Source organism: Athene noctua, chromosome 1 (assembly GCF_965140245.1).
Source record: "Athene noctua chromosome 1, bAthNoc1.hap1.1, whole genome shotgun sequence".
In the NCBI taxonomy this organism is placed as follows: Eukaryota; Metazoa; Chordata; class Aves; order Strigiformes; family Strigidae; genus Athene; species Athene noctua.
In genome coordinates this window covers 249,592,851-249,614,988 of record NC_134037.1, presented here as the reverse complement: position 1 = coordinate 249,614,988, position 22,138 = coordinate 249,592,851, and the positions used below count along the sequence as shown (strand labels likewise).

Here is a 22,138-nt window from a genome sequence, read left to right as displayed (position 1 = left end):
TTCACTTAAGGTGAAGCATAATCACATCAGACATGTAAGTAGCAGTCATTTTTGCTATTAGAATTCATCACTAGAAGAAGATAGGATCACATCAGCATTGCACATGTACTTTATTTTTGTAAGCAATTTACTAGTATAGGTAATTCTCATTTCTTAATGGTATTGATTGAGCAATACTTTCAGAAATATCCTGCATTACCTGTATTGGCATATAAATATTTTTATCTGTTTTTGTAAATCTAATCTCTCCATTTTTATAGGTGGCTCATTTTTATAATTCTATTGATCAACAAATGATTGAGAGTCAGAAGCCAATGATGCTACAGTCTGCTCTAGCGTTTGAACAGATAATTAAGGTGAAAGAATTCCCCTCTCGCTGTATTTCTAATTTCAGTGGTATCTATGCATATTCTGTGATGCTTTTTCTGTGTTTATTGCTGAACTTTTTAACTGCAGCCTTCCCATACAAGCAGCACCATCTTTTTCACTAGCATTTATTGAAATCAGTGGGCCTTTTTTGGATCTTGTAATTTAAACAACTGCTTACTCCTTTTTGCTTTGGATATTAGTGTAATGTGCTCTCTCAGGAATTATTTTTAGTGTTTGATTTTACACACGAACCACAATGTGGTCAGCTCCTTAATAGCTGGGAATGTAACTCCTGTTTTAACAGTTCTAAATATTATTTTCGTCTATTTTAGTAAAAATGACATATACTTTATTCTGGAGATAAATTAGTATTAAGGAATGGTTTCACTGTTTTGGTTGTTACTAAATGTCTATGGATTTTGTAATGCTCTTGAATATTTCTAGTTCATGTTTTGGAACATGAAATAGGTTGAAACTGGATAGTTTCTGGTTTAGGTTAAGAACAAAGAATCTGTGGATTTACCTGTTTATTAACTTATGCTTGTAGCTTCTTACAGTGGGCTGGTGTTCAGACATAATATAGTTTTTCTGAGAAGAGGGTTTTTTTTGTAATTACTAGGAAGTTCACTATACCTAAATAAGTTTTATATTCTTTTAAGGAATTTGGAGGAATTTATTTATTTTATTTTTTCTGCTTTGAAGGGACAATATGAACCTAAACGCTACACCGCAATCTACAGTTTTTTAACACCATATCTCTATTTTATGTCTGGAGAAACATGTTGTATATCATGAATTTCAGTTTACTGGTTTTGATTATTTTGAAGCACTCCACCCTCTTCTAACACTCTTACAGTGTAAGGATGGTTGGGGAATTATAACATGCCCATAAACTCTGTACTGGGCAGGAGAATAATGCTCCAGAGCAAGCATTACAAAACCAATTGGAAACTCTCTTCTGAGAAACATTTTGCAAGACAGAATATAAGAGTGGGGCTGAAAGGAGAAGGGATGTTTGCAGTTGGGATTAGTTCACACAAAATGGTGGAGACTCCAGGTTCAAAAGTGTCCTGGAAAAATTAAATTTTCCTTGGTCTGGCTGCAGATTATGACACAGATTTCTTTAGTGTGCAGACCCTAAGACAGTGATGATGCAGAAGTGTTCAAAGCTACAATATATTCTCCTACTTGACATGATTTCTGCCCCACATCTTTTAGGATTAGGTCCAGCTGTGGAACTTCAGATGCTTTTGTCTTCTGATTTTCTACTGTATATATATCAAAATGCATAAAACTCCCAGTATGTTGATAAAAAGCCCAGATAAGTGGAACTCCCCAAAACTGCTTATGAGTCAGTGGAATTTTACAGTGTAATTTAAAGAAAAAAATTATTTCATGATAAACAGGTGAAGTTGGGTAGCAATTACTAATGTCACATTTCGGTTTTTGGTCCGTGCAGAACAATGTGGGACGGCGAAGTTTAAGGTGTCCTCTCAGCTTAAGATGTCTGATTATGTTTGTGGGGCAGGAGTCTCAATATCAGTGAATTTGTTTCAAGCTTTGTTAAAGATTCTGGCATTAATCCTTCCCCAATACATTGATGTAGCTGTAATGATATTCCTGCATGTCTGTGATTTGCCAGATTATTCTGTCTCTAGTAGTGAGAGGGAGGTCCTCCATTTTTTACTATGAGTAAAACCATCTTTCTCATGTTATAACTTCCTATATGCTAGCTGTTAGACTATATTTGTCATTAAATCTTAGAAATCTTGTATGTTTTTCAAGCATTCAAAATCTGGTCCTGGAGAAAAAGCTCAAATAACATGGGATAATCCTAGAGAATTGGAAGTTTATATCCAAAAACTCCAAGCTGCTGCTGAACGTCTTTCCACTGAAAATAGAAAACTAAGAAAGTGGCACACAAACTTCATTGAAAAGGTATATTTTCCAGATGAAATTGAAATTATGTCTGTTACAACTTGCTTTACCCTTTCTTTCATTTATGTGGTGATGAATATGTTTATTATCCTTTAAAATTCTTTTAACAGGTTATATCTCTCATGAATATTGATCTACTTCGTCAGCAGCAGCGTTGGAAGGGTGGACTCCAGGAGCTCAGAACTGGTTTTGCCAGCCTCGAGTCACAGGCAGGGTTTCATTATCATGTTGCAAACTGTGAACATTGGACTTTTCAACAGTAGTTAAGATTTAAGACGCAAAGATAGCATAATTGAATTAATTTTGATTAAGGATTTACTAGTTACTCAGGAAAACTGACTGTGTACTAGCTGATGCCAGATGTGAGGTAAATCTCAGATGAGGAGAATTTTTTTTTTTTTTTTCCTTGGTCATACGAGTAATGGGAAAAGAATAACACTTGGTCCGATGACAGGAGTTATATGAAGAAATGGGAAAACCTTAGGTCACGTGGATCAGTTGTGTCTGAGACATTAACGCAAGGTAAATTAAAGAAATTGGTACAGATATGAGTGATCCCCAGGCAGAATAGAACAAATTTTACAATTTAGAATTAAAATACTTTTCTGCCTGAAATAATGAAAAAGCCACATTTTAATTTGCTGATTTATCAACTGTGAACTTTAGAATAGAATCATAGAATCATTTAGGTTGGAAAAGACCCTTAAGATTATTGAATAAAATGATGAAGATTTTGATTAAGAATATCATCTTATCAAAGAAATTAGATGATATTACTATCAGATAGGCTATTTTGAGGTATCATTCAAGTCAGTTTAATTTTTCCTATAGCTTTGAGCAATAACGGGTCTGGATTCTTAGATGGATGTGGTGTTCTTAGCCTTTGTAATGCAAACCCAGATTATTTTAGTTGGTATTTGCCCGTCAAATAAATGCAGTATTTTCACTGTATTTTTCTTTCAGTTTTTTGCATCTTTTCAAGATAATACGAATAATAAATAAATACACTGATTCAGCTTTTGGTTTGTAATTTCTTTTGAAATTTAGTTTGCAAATTTTTATCTTGAAGTCAGTATTTTTTGTGAAAAAGAGTAGTCTCTATTTAGTTTAAGATCTGTTTGAAAATTGTTTGGGTTACAGGATATTTTATTTGGAAAATTAACTAAACTGCGTTCAGTCCCTTTTTTTTAATCCTTGACTAAAAATGATAAAACTTAACCAAGTGTATCCTGTTTTCACCATCCAAAATTACAAGATGGTATAGTCTTACTGCTGTTGTCATCAAAATTTTACATATTTCTTTAAAACCCATATTTATCATTGTCTGAAGGGTTAATTGAGACAATTTCAGGTTTTCTTAGTCTCTGGACTCTTTCAGCTGGAAGAGTTCCTCTGGGCAGCCTTGAGCTGTAGGGCAGACCTTAACTGTGTAGCTGCTTACGGCAACCTTGGACTGCCTCCAAAGCCCTGGCTGAAAATCTCTATCCAATTAAATAAAAGAGAACCTGTTAAGCTGGAAGAAGTTTCTAATTTCTTTTTAACTTGTATTGCTCTTTTGAAAATCCCTGGATGACTTACAAGTGACCATTTACAGTCTTGAGTAGTGTGTGACACAGCTTTACACGTTCCTACAGTGCAATGTAGCAGATTCCAATGAAGATCTGAATTCTTTAAGATAAAATCTTATATCTACTTATTAGTTAACCTTGATCTGTGGAAACACACAAGAATTTTCTGAAATACTTTTTAACACGTAGCTTACATATCATCAGAAAATAAAAGGTGTGATACAGGTTTAGATTTCTCATTCAGCCATCTCTGTATCTTATTTCTAGCAGAGCCCTTGGCATTTTAGAGTAACCTTGAAAAATCTTACATTAAACCAATGGGTGACAAATCTCAGTGAAGTTGTGATGCTGAACTGCCATAGTGACTGGTTTGATTTGGATGATTATATTTTTATTCCTATATTCATTTGAAATAAATGTAACAGCTGTATATCTTTTTAATAGTAAAACTGATCATAGAATCATAAAATATCCTGAGTTGGAAGGGACCCACAAGGATCATCGAGTCCAACTGCTTGCTCCTTGCAGGACTACCTAAAACGAAACCCCATGACTATGAGCATTGTCCAGATGCTTCTTGAACTCTCTCAGGCTTTCTGCCATGACCACTTTCCTTGGGAGCCTGTTGCAGTGGTGTGATACTTTGAATTTACTAAGAACCTGGTCTTCAGGTGTTGTACTGTGCTCCATTTCAGCTTATTATTATGGTTTAAAGAATAAAGTAAAATAAAAATAAAACCAAACATTGTTAAATTTTAGGGTTTCAAACCATGTGATATGAAAGCTTGGAGACAGCACTGGAATCATCAACTTTACAAAGCTCTGGAGCATCAGTATCAAATGGGTTTAGAAGCGCTCAATGAAAATTTACCAGAAATAAATATTGATCTGACATTCAAGTAAGATATTTTCTTTTTTCCTATTAAGAAAGTATTCTGGCTCAGGTTACATTCAAATATTAGTTCTTTTATGATTTGTTTCACTTTTTAGGCAAGGCCGGTTGCAATTCAGACCTCCTTTTGAAGAAGTACGAGCCAGATATTATAGAGAAATGAAGAGATTCATCTCCATTCCAAATCAGTTTAGGGGAGTAAGTGAAGCAGAAGAGGAGTCTATATTCACTGTTATGACTGAAAGAAATGCAAATGGATTTCTGACTGCTTTCAGTAAAGCAGAGGATTTGTTCAGAAGGCTGACAGACGTTTCTGATCAGTTCAAGGTATTTTCAATATTTGACTGACTCATGCATTTTTTTAAAGATTTGTATCATTTTAAGCTTCAGACATTCTAGAAGTAACTGAGCAGTGACATTTATGCATTATTGTCCTTTTCTGCAGGCTTATAATCAAAATCTTAGTAAGTTCATCCATGTTAAGCCAACCACTTAAGCACATACCCGACTTGAAGCATACATACAGTTCCCATTCAGATCTCAATATTATAGTTGTCTTTTTACTCTTGTTCCAAATCTGTTTTGATTATCCTTAAATGTGTGAATATGTCAAACCATTTTGTACCTCTTGACTTTTGCATCAAGAGAATATATAACTAATTGAATGAGCACAAAGGTTAAAGAGAATGTAGCTTGAAAACATTATTAAAGTAATTTAATATTATTGAGAGAGTTTTCTAGTCTGGAAAATATTTCTTTTCCATGAAATCAAAAATAATGTTGAAAAGGAATGGATCGTAATCGGCCAAGTAGATATGGAAACTCTGGTGAAGACACATCTTTCTAGCAAACAGGACTGGGAAAAAAACTTCAAAGCATTAAAAGTGAGAGGGAAAGAAGCAGAACGTCTTCCAAGGTATAGTGTAACTTGATTCTTTTGTTTTGTATTCTGTCAGACACTTTAAAGGTAATAGTGAAATAGAAATATTCTTTTTACATGGAGATAGAATTTCAAGTGGTTTTAAGATATTGGTGTACTTTAAAAATGTTTAGATTTTTGTTTTCCAGTTTTATTTTTAGACACTTTCTTTTATCTGTGAAGCCTTCTCTGCAAACTTTTAATGTCTTCCTTTGATATGATGGTAAACCCCCTCAAAATTCATGTCTGATTCTGAAATACTACAAAACACAGTGATATTTTAACAGTTCTTTTAGCTAAGTCCTGTACATGTGAAGTATATATGGCAGTTAGGAACAAATTTAGTAAATGTTTATACATGAAATAGTTCCTGTGTTGAAACACTTGATTACCTCTTATAACTTTTAGTTTAAGATATGTTAGTGTGTAGGCTTTTATTCTTACATATATTCACATGGAATTTAGTGTATTGCATGGTTAGAGTTCTCAAATGAAACTGGCTGGAATCATGTTCAGAACAAGGAAACAGAGGTGACATTTCATGCAGGAGAATGGATTGGTAGAACTTGCTGGCTAAGTGATATTCAGAGTAGTAAAGATTTTCATGAGTTCAAGGACAGTCTGGGGTGAATAGAAGAGAAATTAGCTGACATGTTTTATAGCTAGAAGCCACATGTGGCTATGAAGTGCCATGAGTTGAAAGTAATTGAAGTTGAGGAAGGATACTCAAGAAGGTATCAAATAAAGTAGCCCTTTTTCTTAGTGTTCTTTAAGGCATCTACTTATGGTCACAGTGAGATTTTAGATATGGGGCTTTGAAATGACTCAGTATGGCTTTTCTTATGTTCTTAGGTCTATTGAAGCCTGGGTTAGTAAATTCTCATGGAAATTAGAGATTTAAAGACATGACTGTACAAATAATTAAAATATTTTTCTTTTTGAGTAAAGAAATAGTCCTTTTGATTTCAGTGACATTGCTTATGTAAAATCAAACAATTTTTTAACTATTTGTAGGAGAGCATTAGACCTTAGTCCCCGTAAAACTACATATTTATGCATAATGGTTATGAATATTTCAATACTATGAATAACTATAGATGTGCATAGATCTTAGAGATATTCACATGTAAGTATACTATTGAATATTTGCTATTTTTTAATCTTTTGTTTTGAAGCACCATCAGGATAGATTGTTTAACTGTTAATTGCAACCCTGTGAAAACTGTCATTGAAGATTTCATCCAGAAGCTTTATGATATTCTTGTCATTTCTTTGAGAAAATCTATTCAAGGTAAATAACTTTAATGAACAGTATTTTTTTGTTTCTGTTGTACTTGTGGACATTTGTGTTAATGTAAATGTGGCAGACGGAGGGAGCAAGCAGCCGATTCAATGTGAATGATAGAGCAAGCTTCAATTTTATTGAAAGAAATCACCCCTTATATAAGCACTCTACAATACACTACTCGCAAATCTATTGGATACATTAAAAAGGTTACATTATAATATTTCAGCCATTGGATACATCTAAAGGGTTACATTATAATAATATACCCCTTGTGGTATTTCAGGTATGCATAAACACCTTTCTTCCTTTGAACCTGTTTTTCTACCAGGGCTGTTTTTCAATCACTGCCAAGGCCATAATGGGCCTCAGTTTATCTCTTTTCTCTCATAACAGTCCTTGTTAGCATCACTGAGCCTTGAATCTCCTTCCTTGTTAGCATAACTGTACCCTGGGTTTTTTCTTCTGTTTACCTCAGGTGGCTGTGACCAGCTCCTGCAGGGAGCTATGGCCTTGTTCTAAGAGCCATTCTCCAACACGTAAACACTCTTTAAAAAAAATATTTTAGTCTTGGGCACAGTGAGCTGCAGAAATCACAGTGCAGAGAAAATTATCTCTTACTAATTTTTCAGTACAGGCCTAACCTAAGACCCTTTGATGTCCATATGCATCTTTCCCATTCACTTGTTTTGGCCACGTCTGTTCCAGATGTAAAAGAATACATATGAACATTTTTTTACTTGTTTCTGTTGTCTGAAGAGAAATTTCTTTGTCATTTCGGGAGGAAAATTTCTTAGGTGTTTGAGGGTAATTGAAGGAGGTATCATGAAATGCTGTAACTGGAAAATATTATTAGATTTTTTTTTTTTTTTTTCACAAATTGAAGTACTTCATGAAGAGTCTTAAATAATCTAGACTTATTCCATAGAGTTACTTGTCACTTAGATTATCAAAAGGCAGAATGTTAAACAGTGCAAAATATTTCCCTGTTTCTGGGTAGTCTATCTATGTCTGGAACCAGTAGACAAAATAGAATAAGGTATAGATGATCAGAAATACTATTAGTTTGTGCTTTAAATGTAACAGTCAGCACAGGAAACAGAGAACAGGGGTTGTGCAGAAAGTAATTATTTCTATAGCCTGAAAGATGAATTGTTTCCTGCAAGATGTATTATTCCCTGAAACTGTACAATTCCTTTCTCAGTAGCAAAAAGGTCTTCCTTGACAGGAAAATACAACATTATAGCTTAATTAGGGTTTGTTTGTGAATGTTTCCAATATTTAAAGTAAGGTGGTTTCAGTTAGTTTCTTAAAAAAAAAAAACAAACCACAAAACCAATTTTAGCATCTGGGTTTTTTTATTTACCCAAAAAAGACCTATACAGATTTTGAAAGTGTACAAATGTATATCTTACATATTCATGTTTCATTCTCAGAAGGGACTCTGATACTTAAGGACTAAATCATACACTGAATGGATTACGTTAAAAAAGCTATGTGTAAACACAAATGTGCAATTTTTGTTGAAGCAGCATATAAGATTGGGGTCTGCAATTTTTTAAGCAAATACATTATGTACATTATCGTGTCTTATGACAATGTTGTATCACAGTACATTTGTCTATTTATTATTACAAATATTTTCTCCATGATAACTTTGTTTTCCACCTTTATATAGGTCACCTATGTGATGTTTCTTCATTTCTCACTGATGCCATGGAAACATTAGTGATTAGGCCCCAGACTGTAGAGGAGATAGCAGAAGACAATTTAAAATATTTAAATCTACGTGAACAAAAAGAAGGGGTAAGATACTATTTTATCATATCCAGAACAGCTATCAAAAAATGTAATTGCTTTCTAGTACGGAAACATATTTAATATAACTAGTTTAGAGCATGCAGTGGCCATATAGGGTCAGGGCAGTGATTCATGTAGCAGAGGATTTTGTCTTCAGCAGTAGAATAAAGTGGCTGACTAAGGGAAAATATAAAATTGGGGTAGAATATTTGATGCTTTCCCACACTTCCAGCTTTCAACCAGAACCTTTTTGAATTTTATGTGGTTCTTGAGCATATAGTAACACACAGTTGACTTCTCCTCCACAACATTACCTCGTCACCTCTTGATAGGAAATATACCTTTGACATTCAAAATACCCTCTATTAAAGTGTAGATCGATTATCCATTACATGAAGGAGCCCTCCTTTTATTTTTTTTTTTTTCACCTGCCATCTGTTCACATCATACCATTTGAATCTTACTTTGGAAGAGAGATGGATCAATCAATCTCTGTTCTTCTTTTTCTTGACACATGATTGTATTCTTTGTTATGTTCTGTATCAGCCGTCTCTTTTCTAGATTGAAGAGTTTTAGTTTACCTTTTCTTTTCTAATACATAAGGCTGCTCATGACTTTGATCACCCTTGTGCCCTTTGGTAAGTCTTTTCTTGTATTGCAATGTTTTTCTGTGGGACCAACAGAATTTTGCACAATTTTTAAGATATGAACAAATCATGAATTTATATGGTGAAATAGCATTCATTCTCTTTTTGATTATTGTGACTCCTAACATTTGAATTACTTTCTACTGCTCAGATTAAACTGGCATTTTTGTACAACTGACTGTCATAGCCCCAAGATACCAATCTTCAACTGCAGTTGTTAGCTTAGAACTAAACATGTACATGTGAAATTTATTTTTTCACATATATGTCAGTTTATGGTTATCTGTATATATGTCACCAGTATCATCAGTCATTATTTTTTCTAAGTTAATTCTTCAGTTCTTCACAGGTGAACTGTTTTACTGCCTGGAATAAAACAGTATTACCAGTAAATTTTATCATCTCGTAGGCTAGTCTCCTTTTCCAACTCTTTTATAGAGCAGTCCAGCGCAGGTACCTACAGAACTCCATGAGTGACCTTTTTCTATTGCAGGAACTAGCCATTTTCTCCTCTCTCCATTTTCAATCTTTTACTCAGTTATCTCTGCAAGGACCTTTGCTCTTATGTCAAGGTTACCAGGTTTCCTTAAATGCCTGTGGTGAAGGTTTGTGTTAAAAGCTTTCTGGAAACACAGCTGGAATATATAATTTTTATTTCCTTCATCCATATCCTTACAGATGCCTTTAAAGAACTCTGGTTCTACAAAATTGTGGAATTCTACAAAAAGCATATTGACTCTTCCCAATCAGACACTATTTATCCAGAAAGAGATTCAGTTCTCAATGAATGTATCAGAGTTTAGATGTGTATGTGCAGGTGTCAGCAGCATGTGTGCTGTTAATATACTCAGCAGAAGTCTGGTTCAGATGCATAGTGCAGTTCTGGAGTTACTGAGATGCATATCCAACATCCACACAAGAGTGGCAGACATAACAGAGGAGTTCTGGGAGACCTCTGCCTTTCTGTAGTTACAACTGGAGGCCAGGCAAGTGGAGGCAACTGGAGGCTAGACACGTATTTGTGAGAAACTGAATCAAGTTGCTAGTGAATGGAGTCAGTTGTAGCCTAAAGCAATCCATTTCACCCTAAAGTAGACTACCCCGTGACTGATCCTCCTGAATTGTTTTCTTAGCTCCATGAAGAGCTCAATGCAGTTGTTCATACATAGGTGTCTACTGTTTTGGGGATGTCCTGTTGTATCTTGAGAGCTCCAGAAAAGCTGGCAGATAGGACACAAGACTTATGGAAGACCCATAACTTTTGGGGCAGTGGATGTAAGGCAGATGGGAGAGTAGGAGATCTCAAGTAATGCCAGAAACCTCTGTCATTAAATGATTGAGACCTTGCATTCCATGACTTCTTTGGTGATAACGGAGTTTTAGATGCCTACTTAACAAGCCAATGTACAGACATCTAATTTTAGATTAATCTTTTTCTTGGATACAGTTTAGTTGTTTGGCTGCTAACTCAGTCTTAACTGTGTGGGTAGAAGTACATTTTGTAGCAACTCTGGGAGAATTGTTGGATGCTAAAGAGAATTCATTCTCTATAATTTACAAAATGGTATTGCTCCTTAGCATTAGTGCCCATGGTCACCTCTTAATTTTTAAAGGAAAACATACTTAACAGAACATTTTAGTAAATGTGTAAAACTATGTGTTTATTTCAGTTTCTCCTGACTTACATAGTTTAAAAGAATTGTGATGGTTTTTTGGTGGTTTTTATTTATTTATTTATTCATTTATTTATTTATTTATTTTATTTCGTTGGCTCTTAATAAGCACCACACAGCTACTTGCTCACTTCCTCACTCACTCAAACAGCCTTCTTCACCCCTGATGGGAGAAGAGGAAGGGAAGAGTAAAAGTGAGAAACCTCAGGGATTGAGATGCAAATAATTTGATCAAATAATTTGATAAGTGAAGGAAAAATGGAAGGAAGGAAGGAAGGAAGGAAGGAAGGAAGGAAGGAAGGAAGGAAGGAAGGAAGGAAGGAAGGAAGGAAGGAGAAAGAAGAAGGAATGAAGGAAAGAAAGAAGGAAAGAAGGAAGGAAAGAAGGAAAGGAAGGAAGGAAGGAAGAAAGAAAGAAAGAAAGAAAGAAAGAAAGAAAGAAAGAAAGAAAGAAAGAAAGAAAGAAAGAAGGAAAGAAGGAAAGAAAGAAAGAAAGAAAGAAAGAAAGAAAGAAAGAAAGAAAGAAAGAAAGAAAGAAAGAAAGAAAGAAGGAAAGGAAGAAAGATTAAAACCAGTACAAGTGGACAGTTGCTCACCACCTCCCATGGATGGACTGATGCCCAGCCTGTTCCTGAGCAAAAGATGTCTAACCTACCTAAACCCCACTCCACCCCATTTTATTGCTGAGCATGACATTATATGGCATGAAGTATTTTTCTGTGTTCCTTCCCAACTTCTTGCGTACCCCCAATCTATTCACGGAGGGTGGGGAGGCAGAATGAGAAACAAAGAAGGCCTTGATGCTGTGCAAAGACTGTTCAGCAATAGGTGAAACATTAGCGTGTTGTCAGTATTGTTTTTGTCACAGATCTAAAACATAGCACCATATGAGCTGCTATGAACAAAATTAACTCCATCCCAGCCAGTCCCAACACATTCGCATACTTATTTGCTGGATTCTGTTGCTCTGCTGCTGCACTCTGATTGAGTGGATCTCTGCAATATAAAGAGGCATTTTTCTGTTTCATAGTAAACATTCACTTTTGTGTATCTCATGTCAGAATCAAGATTTAGAATTTCTCTAAATAGGCCAAATACTATTTTTTTCAGTGTTTTAACGTTACTCTATAAACAGTATTAAAAAGCCAGCTGTATATAGGCATATATATTCTGTGCATACACACTTGATGTTTCTTATATATTTGCTTATAGTTTTGCTAAACAGGATTTGCTGATTTTTTATTTAAATATGTATTTTTAACCTGTTTGAATTTAGATTTTTCTCCTGTTTCAAGAGGCTGAAGATAAAAACAAACTTTTGCGAACTGTGGCTGGTGCAGGTTTGGACACTGGTGCAGGTTTGGACAGTATCAGTAACCTAAAAGCTACATGGGATAAATTTGAATTAATGATGGAAAGCCACCAGCTTATGATTACAGAACAGGTAACAATGAAAGGTTAATATTTTACCTAAAAATGTTGAAATTATTTTGAGTAAGTCTGGATAAATATATATTTTTAGATTAAATCCATTGTTCTCAGATTGGTGCTAACGCCAAATTTACTGAATTGAGGGAGAGCCTTTAAAGGAAGAATACTTAAACTGTTTAAACAATAACTAAATAAAACTCCCGTTGAACTGATGCTGCAATGAATGTTACATTGTTGTACTTCTGTCTCAAACAACTTTTTGGTGACAGAGATGGCTTAATGAATTCAATGGTTAACTGAGGACAACAGGGTAACAGTTAAAAGATAGCATTTTTTATTACTTTTATCATGTTTTTAATACTGATACTTGTTTATTTCTTTTCATGCAACTTTACTAAACTATGCACAGTCCTGCAGTTCTGGTCCATAGGCAAACTGCTGAACTCATTTGAAATTCTTTGGAGAAACAAAGAGTGTGGTTAGTAAAACTGCCACCTTAGACTTCCGGACGGCTAACTTTGACCTGTTCAAAAGACTGATTAACAAAATCTCTTGGGAGGCTGCCTTGAAGGAAATGGGAGTCCAGGAAGGCTGGACATGCTTCAAGAGAGAAGTCTTAAAGGCACAGGATCAGGCTGTTCCTGTGTGCTGGAAAACAAGCAGGCGGGGAAGGAGACCAGCCTGGCTGAACAGGGACCTTTGGCTGGATCTCAAGAACAAAAGGAGAATCTATTGCCTTTGGAAGAGGGGGCAGGTCTCTCATGAAGACTATAAAGATGTAGTGAAGATATGCAGGGACAACATTAGGAGAACCGAAGTACAGCTAGAGCTCAACTTGGCTACAGCTGTTACGGATAATAAAAAATGTTTCTATAAATTCATTAACAGCAAAAGGAGGATTAGGGAAAATCTCCCTCCTTTACTGGATGCAGAGGGAAACATGGTAACTAAGGATGAGGAAAAGGCTGAGGTGCTCAACGCCTACTTTTCCTCAGTCTTTAGCAGTGGAACTGGCTGTTCCCCAGACACCCAGCCTCATAAGCGGGGAGGTGGGGAGGGGAAGCAGATTGAGGTCAGCACAGTTGAAGAGGAGGTGGTCAGAGACCTGCTGCACCACTTGGATGCACACAAGTCTGTGGGACCAGATGGGTTACACACAAGGGTGCTGAAAGAGTTGGCAGATGTGCTTGCCAAGCCACTGTCCGTGATTTACCTGAAATCATGGCTAACTGGGGAGGTCCCATTGGACTGGAGGGTGGCAAATGTGACACCCATCTACAAGAAAGGCAGAAAGGGTGATCCAGGAAACTATAGACCTGTCAGTCTGTAGTTTGGTGCCAGGGAAGGTCATGGAGCAGGTCATCTTGGGCGCCATTAGAAGTCATATAATGGACAACAAGGGGATCAGGCCTAGTCAGCACGGGTTTATGAAAGATGGGTCCTGCCTGACAAACCTGATCTCCTTCTATGACAAAATGACCTGACTGTTAGACAAGGGAAAAGCTGTCGATATTATCTACCTGGATTTTTGAAAAGCATTCGACACAGTTCCCCATAGAATTCTCATAGAAAAACTGGCTGCCCACGGCCTGGATGAGCGAATGGTCTGCTGGGTCAAGCACTGGATGAATGGACAGTCCCAGAGAGTGGTGGTCAGTGGAGCTAAATCCAGCCGGTGGCCAGTCACAAATGGTGTTCCGCAGGGCTCAGTGTTGGGACCATTTCTGTTCAACATCTTTATTGACGATCTTGATAAGGACATAGAGTGTATCATCAGTAAGTTTGCAGATGACACCAAGTTAAGCAGGAATGTCAATCTGCATGAAGATAGTGAGGCTCTACAGAGACTTGGATAGATTGGATCGGTGAGCTAACATTAATGGGATGAGTTTCAACAAGTCCAAGTGCCAGGTCCTGCACTTGGGCCACAACAACCCCACGCATCACTGCAGGCTTGGGGAGGTGTGGCTGGAGAGCTGTCTGGAACAAAAGGATCTGGGGGCTCTAACTGACAAGCAACTGAACATGAGCCAGCAGTGTGCCCAGGTGGCCAACGGCATCCTGGCTTGTATTAGAAATAGTGTGACCAGCAGAAGTAGGGAGGTGATAGTCCCCCTGTGCTCTGCACTGGTGAGGCCTCACCTGGAGTATTGTGTCCAGTTTTGGGCACCTCAATGCGAGAGAGATATCGAGGTGCTGGAGCGAGTGCAGAGGAGGGCAACGAAGCTGGTGAAGGGCCTGGAGATCAAATCCTATGAGGAGAGATTGAGGGAGCTGGGACTGTTCAGTTTGAGGAGGAGAAGGCTGAGGGGAGACCTCATCACTCTCTACAGCTCCCTGAAAGGACACTGTAGAGAGGTTGGTGCTGGTCTCTTCTCACAGGTGATTAGTAACAGAAGAAAGAGGGAACGGCTTTAAACTCCAACAGGGGAGGTTCAGACTGGACATTAGGAAAAAAATTTTCACAGAAAGAGTGGTCAGACTGTGGAATAGGCTGCCCAGGGAGGTGGTGGAGTCACCATCCCTGTGTGTGTTTAAGGGTCATTTGGATGAGATGCTGGGGGATATGGTGTAGGGGAGAACTTTATAGAGTAGGGCTGATGGTTGGACTCGATGATCCCAAGGGTCTTTTACAACCTCAATGATTATATGTCTCTACTGAAGGTATCAATGTCATACAAATATAGCCATTTTTCTATGTAGGCCAAATAAATAGGTCTGAAATACCGGCATGAAAAAAAAACATTAATGACCCCTTTTTCAAAAAAAACCCCAGCAGAATAAAGATGAGCTATTTCTTAGGGTATTATACAAGAAGTTTTTTGAGTTTGATCAAGTTGTAGTTATCAAGTTTTGATCAAGTTTTGAAGTTGATGCTTTGATTTTGATATTTGTAGTTACAAGCCATTGAAGGAATTTCACTTTAACTCTTGCTTTACAGATTGAAATAATGAAAGGAAATGTGATTTCACGAACTAATATATATCTTCAAGACCTGGAAAAGTTTAAAGCTCGTTGGGATCAGCTAAAGCCAAGTGATGATGTCATTGAAACAGGTGGCCAGGATGTGCTGGAGAAAAGTGCTCAGATCATAAAGGAAAAAAAAAAAGAATTTGATGAACTTGAAACCGTGAAAGAAAAGCTCATGTATGTATGTTTATTTCCCTGTATACCTTATTCATTAATGTGTGGATCTTTTGCAGCAATAGTATCTTAGAAAATGTTAAATAATTTTTATTACAGCAGGTAATGTAAGGAATTTCATTTTATTTGTATTACATGTTTTTCATTAGATCTTCAGGGTCCTTTTTGTTCATTTTACATAGCATGAATTTCTCAAGCTAATTTTTTCTCGAGTTTTTTGGAATGAAAAATTCAAGTCTCTTAGGCTTTCATATAAGGGAGTCTGTACACTAAAGGCTTGATTCTGACTTCTGGAATTCTCACTAAGAGGTTTGGGATATTTGTCCGAGAAGTGGGAGTTATTACTTTAATCCTCTTGTAACTTAAGTGGGCAAGAGCTCACCCCTGCCATTTCTTGAGTAAGTGTCCTATCTGGCAGACTGTTGTGCAGAATGAAAGGGTTTTTGCTCAAGGTGCCTATCAGTAAGCTCATTATTGCAAATCTTGAGCAGACGAAGTTTTCTATTTAAATTTTTGGCTTAGCACTTAAATATGATAGTAAATAAAATTAACTTATTCTTTCTACCTAAGGGGAAGAAACAACCAATTAAAAATTACTTTCTTTCAAGTTTTGTTTTTGGGGGCACAAATTAATTCACTTTTCTCATAAATGAGAAAGAAATGAAAGTTTATGGAAAATAATTGTGAATATGTGAAAAGATTGTTGTGTAGGAGAGTTATTCCTTGTATTCCTTCATTATTAATATTTAAGAAGGAGAGCATAAGGAAATTGAAGTTAGCAGCAATGTTCTCCAGTGAAGCTAACTGCTTTTCTTAAAAAAGTATAATTATTTCCATATGATACTATCACTTAAACCATAAATGTATAGTGGAGTAATGTAATACATAATACAGTGATCTTTTTATTCAGTGAAGAATGCCGTCATTTTAAATTGGAAGAGCCTGACTTTTCATTGTCAAAAATTGTATGTCAAGATATTAAGAGCTGTGCAGAAGTCTGGGCATTGTATGAAGAGTTTCATCAAGGTTTTCAGGAAAAAGCTAAAGAAGACTGGATTACTTTTAGGTATGATTTTGTTACTTAATTTTTCATGGACATATATATGGTTGTAGTACTGTGTTGTTATAATCCTTTGATATTCCATTTTCATTCAGGAGTAAAACATACCTATTTGAAGAATTTCTGTTTAACTGGCATGAAAAAATGAGGAAGATGGAAGAACATACTGTAATGACAGTAAAATTGCAAAAAGAAGTGGACAAATATAAAGTAAGATACTCATTACAAGAAGGGGTATAAAACAAAAAAGGATTTGGTATTACTGGGTAATATACTTCTTTCTGTAGCTCATTGTTCAGTTCTTTATAATAAAATCAGTTACAATTTAACAAAATATCTTCTGATACTGCTTTGAACATTTCACTTCTGAGAACCTTTTAGTTCCTCACAGTGAACAGGAGGGTCATTACAGTTTACATAAACACGCATTTAGCAATGAGTTTTCCTTGGGGTTGTACTCTTAAACTTTAAATCCAGAAACTAAAAAAAAAGGTATTTCAGTTTAAGAATGTAAATTTTTGTTTTGTTTGAATTTTTTGGTTTTGCTTGAATTTGTAATCAAACAGATACTTTTCATAAAGACTAGATTAATTCACATAGCATTTTTCCTATAGTTGATAATTCCACTCCTAAAATATATAAGAGGAGAACATCTTTCTCCAGACCACTGGTTGGATCTCTTTCGTCTTCTGGGTCTTCCCCGAGGAACTACACTTGAGGGTTTGTTATTTGGAGATTTGCTAAAAGTGACAGATGCCATTATAGAAAAAGCAACAGAACTTAAGGTATGAATAATTTCTACTGTATTTTATTTATGGTTTGTTTTATGTAGTATATTTTGTTCTGTATGCATATTTTTCTTTTTATTACTAAAGAAATATAATGTATTTTTGCATGGAAAATTTATTGCAAGCTCTGTAGTTTCAAATGAAATCTATTTATGCTTTTAAATAGGATTTGAATTGTCGAGCCCAAGGTGAAGTCACTATCAGAGAAGCATTACGTGAGCTTGAACTCTGGGGAGTTGGAGCCGTCTTTACATTAACAGATTATGAAGATAGCCAAGGCAAGACTATCAGGCTTATTAAAGACTGGAAGGACATAGTCAACCAAGTTGGAGATCATCGCTGTCTTCTACAGTCCCTCAAGGACTCTCCGTATTACAAAGGTTTTGAAGATAAAGTGTCCATCTGGGAAAAAAAGCTGGCTGAGTTGGATGAGTATCTACAGAATTTAAACCAAATTCAAAGGAAATGGGTCTATTTGGAACCGATATTTGGTCGTGGAGCTCTGCCCAGAGAACAGGCTCGTTTTAACAGAGTTGATGAAGACTTTAGGTTAGTGTTATGGAACGTGACTTATTTTTTGTAGTGCCTTTGACATGTGTAGGCTAGAACATTCTTCACGGAGAAAATATATGGAACAATTGAATATGTATGGAGAATGAAGGTCAGCAACAGGCGTTCATTAGGTATAGATGTGTGACAGTGACATAGATCTGAATAAAGGTGGTAATGTAGATTTCATCTAATGGGGTACATGTGAAGCAGGGAAACACATTATCAAAGATCATGAACAAATGGGGCAAACACAAGATCTGTCTTGTCAACAGAAGCAGAGGTGATGTAATTGTTTTTTCAAGAATCATTTCTTGTTGAAGACAAGCACTTTGTTCACTAAGAAATTACACAGATGGACTTCTGGGAGAAACAGATGTTTTGTTTATTCCAAACAAGTCAAGGAGATAAAAAGGAAGGAGATTCTAGAAATGTAGAAAGATACGTACCATTATCTGTCTTGATATGAGATAGAATGACTTCTTACAAGGAAATAAATGTCAGGAATTGAATTTTTGTGGTTTTGGGTAGAGAAATTTTAACAAGAAACAGTTGTTATTAAATTACATTGGAGTCATTGATGTGAATTCTGAAATGTTTCATCATTAATACAGAAAACTGAAAGTTACATATTATCTATCTATATGACTTGCTTGTGCTTTAGTTTTTATTTACATAATTATATATCATATTTAGATTAACATTTTAATGGTTGTTTTATGAATTATTCAATTTTTTTCTGTCAAGATCCATTATGTCAGATATCAAGAGTGACAATAGGATAACATCACTGAATGCCCGGACAGGAATAAGAAATACCTTAATTACCATACTTGACCAGCTTCAGAGATGTCAGAGATCTTTGAACGAGTTTTTGGAGGTACAGCTGACGTTAATATAGTTTTCTATAAGGAAAGTCAATAAGTTTGAAGTTAGATAAACAAAACTGATTTATTTTGTTTTTATATAGGAAAAACGCTCAGCATTTCCAAGATTCTATTTCATTGGAGATGATGACTTATTAGAAATTTTAGGACAGTCCACAAATCCTCTGGTTATCCAGTCTCATCTTAAGAAACTTTTTGCTGGTAAAGCATTAATCTTCATTTGTGAAAAGTACTTATATAGAAATAAGGTTCTTCAAAGCTAAATGTTGCAGTGGGTCTTTTTCTCTCTTTCTACTGTTACACACTAGGGAACTAATGTTTGCATTTAACAACATATAACTTCATTGCTGTTTGTGATTAACAGGCATTAATAGTGTGAGCTTTGATGAAGAATTTAAATACATAGTTGCCATGAAGTCTGTAGAAGGAGAAACTGTGCCACTTAGAAATAAAGTTCTTCTGTCAAATGATGTGGAGGTAAGAAAATTTCATCCAAGTTTAATGCAAGTGTCTTTGAGAAATTATTTTGTAATATGACTTTTGGGTTTTTTTAATCTCTTTATCAGGTGTGGCTAAACAGTTTGGCTTTGGAGATGAAGGAGACCCTGAAAAAACTGTTAATTGACTGTGTTGATACTGGAAAAAAATCACAAGGTTCAATTGATCCATCACTCTTTCCTTCCCAGGTAGTAGTTCATCAAGTAATACCACTGTGTAGTCTCAGTTTTACCAAATAAGCTATTTTCTGAAGTCTCATAATGAAATATACATATGGATTTGGAAGAAAATAACCACAAACAAATAAATTTTATTAATTTATAGTTGTCATGGTTTAAACCTGACCAGCAGCTAAACATCACACAGACACTCGCTCACCCTCCCCTACCCCGGGGAAAGGGGGAGGGAATTGGAGAGGTAAGGGTAAGGAAACTGATATGTTGAGAGAAACACAATTTAATATTGAAATAAAATTAAAATAATAATTATAATAGTAATAATAGAAAATACAAACGAGTAACGCACAGTATGATTGCTCGCCACCCACTGATCGATGCCCAGCCCATTCCTGGCTAGTGATCCCAGAGAAGAGAGAATCCTGAAACCACAGCCCTGGAACTAAGAGTGAGCTTCCTGATCAACCCTCACCTATATACTTAGCATGAGGTTATATGATAGGGAATATTCCATTGGCCAGTTGGGTTCTGTTGCTCTGGTGCTGCTTCTTCCCAGCTTCTTATATGCCTGAGCACTAGGAGGACATTGGGAGTTGAAAAGTTCTTGATTTTTTAGCAACAGCTAAAAACATCAGTACATTATCAACATTCTTCTCGTATCAAGTCACATACTGAATCCAAACCACAGCACTATTCTAGATACTAAGAAGGGAGAAAAATTAGCTCTATCACAGCCAAAATCAGGACAGTAGTATAGAGAAATTGTTTAAAATAAGTGTTTGTAGGATTCTTTTTAAACATTTGAAATACTGAAATCTTTTACATGGCACCTGATCTAATATCCATCTATTAAATTTGATGTAAATTTTGATCTTAGTTGTTAGTGAATATTACATGCAGGGTTGCTAAGACTTAGTAACATAAAAAAGCTGGGTTTGAATCTGATTAAAATATAGTTTCTAAAGCTTAACTGTATAAGAAGAAATAGTCATGAACATGAAATTCTTTTATACAGTTTTGACCAGTAGCATAGACAATCACATAGAATCACAGAATGGTTGTGGTGGGAAGAGACTTCTAGAGGCCATCTGGTCCAACACCCCTGCTCAAACAGGGCCACCTAGAGCTGATTCACCCAGGACCATGTCCAGATGGCTTTTCAATGTCTTTAAGAATGGAGACTCCACCACCTCCCTGGGCAACCTGTGTCAGTGGAGTCACTCTTGAGTAAAAAATGTTCCTAATGTTCAGACATAGCCTCCTGTGTTTCAGTCTATGCCTGTTGCTTCTTGTCTAGTCACTGGACACCTCTGAAAAGGGCCTGACAACATTTTCTTTGCACAATCCCTTCAGGTATTGATAGAAATTGGTAAGATCTCTTCATGAGCCTTCCCTTCCCAAGGCTGAACAGTCCCAGCCCTCTCAGCCTTTCCTCATGGGAGAGATGCTTCAGTCTCTTAATCATCTTTGTGGCCCTTCACTGGTCTGTGTCCAGTAAAGCACCTGTTGTCATTGGCTTCTCTATTACTTGGATGAGGAAGTTGTCATCCATGGACTCCAGGAACCTCCTGGATTGCTTATGTCCTGCTGTGTTGGCCCTCCAACAGCTATTGGGGTGGTGGAAGTCCCCTGTGAGGGCCAGGCCTGTCTGTAGGGGGCCTCATCCACTTGTTTCTGCTGTTCAGGTGGCCTAGAGTAGACACCCACTATAATGTCACCTTGAACACCCACGATAACATCACCCTGACCCATCCTGTCTTTAATCCTAACCTATAAACTCTCAGATGGCTCCTCATCCATCCCCAGACAGAGCTCCACACACTCCAGCTGCTCTCTCACATAAAGAGCAACTCCATCTCCTCATCATCCCTTCCTGTCCTTCCTAACGAGCCTGTATCCCTCCGCTTCAACACTGCAGTCATGGGAGTCACCCCACCACATCTCCATGAGCCGAACAAGATCGTAGCCCCACAACTGCACACAGATCTCTAATTCATTATGTTTATTCTGCATACTGCATGCATTAGAGAACAGGCATTTTACGGGCACTCCAGCATGTTGAGTATCTGGAGAGGGTTTGGGATATTTCTCCATAATGGTGCCTTGTAGGCACTTCTTTGCTGACATGCAAGTGCTGGAGGTGACCCCACTTAAGTCCCATTTTGATGTTTTTTGTGAGCCCTTCCTGTAACATCACTCCATGCCCTTTGCTCAGTGATTCTGTCTGTCACGCTCTCGCAGGTCTGATGGTTACTCCCTCCCCCAGAATGTTGTCACTGTTACAAATCTTCAGATTGGCATAGTTGGTGGAATTTTTTGTTACAGATCTTTCCAGTTCCAGGTTTGACTGAACCTTCATATCTCAAGACAGGGCTTTTCCAGTGAACGTAAAGTATTTAGAATATGAATGGTGTGTTATAAACTGGAATGCAAAATTAGCATATCAGTGACACAGAAAGTCAGAGGTGCTCCTGAGCCTGTTGAAATGGGCTCAGCATGCCTACCATACGGTAGT

At 36.6% G+C, this 22,138-nt stretch overlaps 1 protein-coding gene across 2 annotated transcripts in view; it reads left to right on the top strand.

Annotated features, from left to right (window-relative positions):
• The window catches only part of DYNC2H1 (dynein cytoplasmic 2 heavy chain 1), a 182,683-nt gene that overhangs the window by 10,731 nt on the left and 149,814 nt on the right, over positions 1–22,138 (top strand). For both annotated transcript variants that reach the window (XM_074916428.1, XM_074916437.1), the window contains exons 13-30: positions 261–356; positions 2,155–2,307; positions 2,418–2,516; positions 4,635–4,774; positions 4,866–5,094; positions 5,556–5,683; positions 6,862–6,977; positions 8,650–8,777; positions 12,367–12,534; positions 15,463–15,668; positions 16,576–16,731; positions 16,821–16,935; positions 17,340–17,510; positions 17,680–18,062; positions 18,810–18,942; positions 19,033–19,150; positions 19,314–19,426; positions 19,516–19,635. In XM_074916428.1, coding sequence (XP_074772529.1) covers positions 261–356; positions 2,155–2,307; positions 2,418–2,516; positions 4,635–4,774; positions 4,866–5,094; positions 5,556–5,683; positions 6,862–6,977; positions 8,650–8,777; positions 12,367–12,534; positions 15,463–15,668; positions 16,576–16,731; positions 16,821–16,935; positions 17,340–17,510; positions 17,680–18,062; positions 18,810–18,942; positions 19,033–19,150; positions 19,314–19,426; positions 19,516–19,635 — 2,772 coding nt within the window. The remainder of the gene's footprint in view (positions 1–260; positions 357–2,154; positions 2,308–2,417; positions 2,517–4,634; positions 4,775–4,865; positions 5,095–5,555; positions 5,684–6,861; positions 6,978–8,649; positions 8,778–12,366; positions 12,535–15,462; positions 15,669–16,575; positions 16,732–16,820; positions 16,936–17,339; positions 17,511–17,679; positions 18,063–18,809; positions 18,943–19,032; positions 19,151–19,313; positions 19,427–19,515; positions 19,636–22,138) is intronic.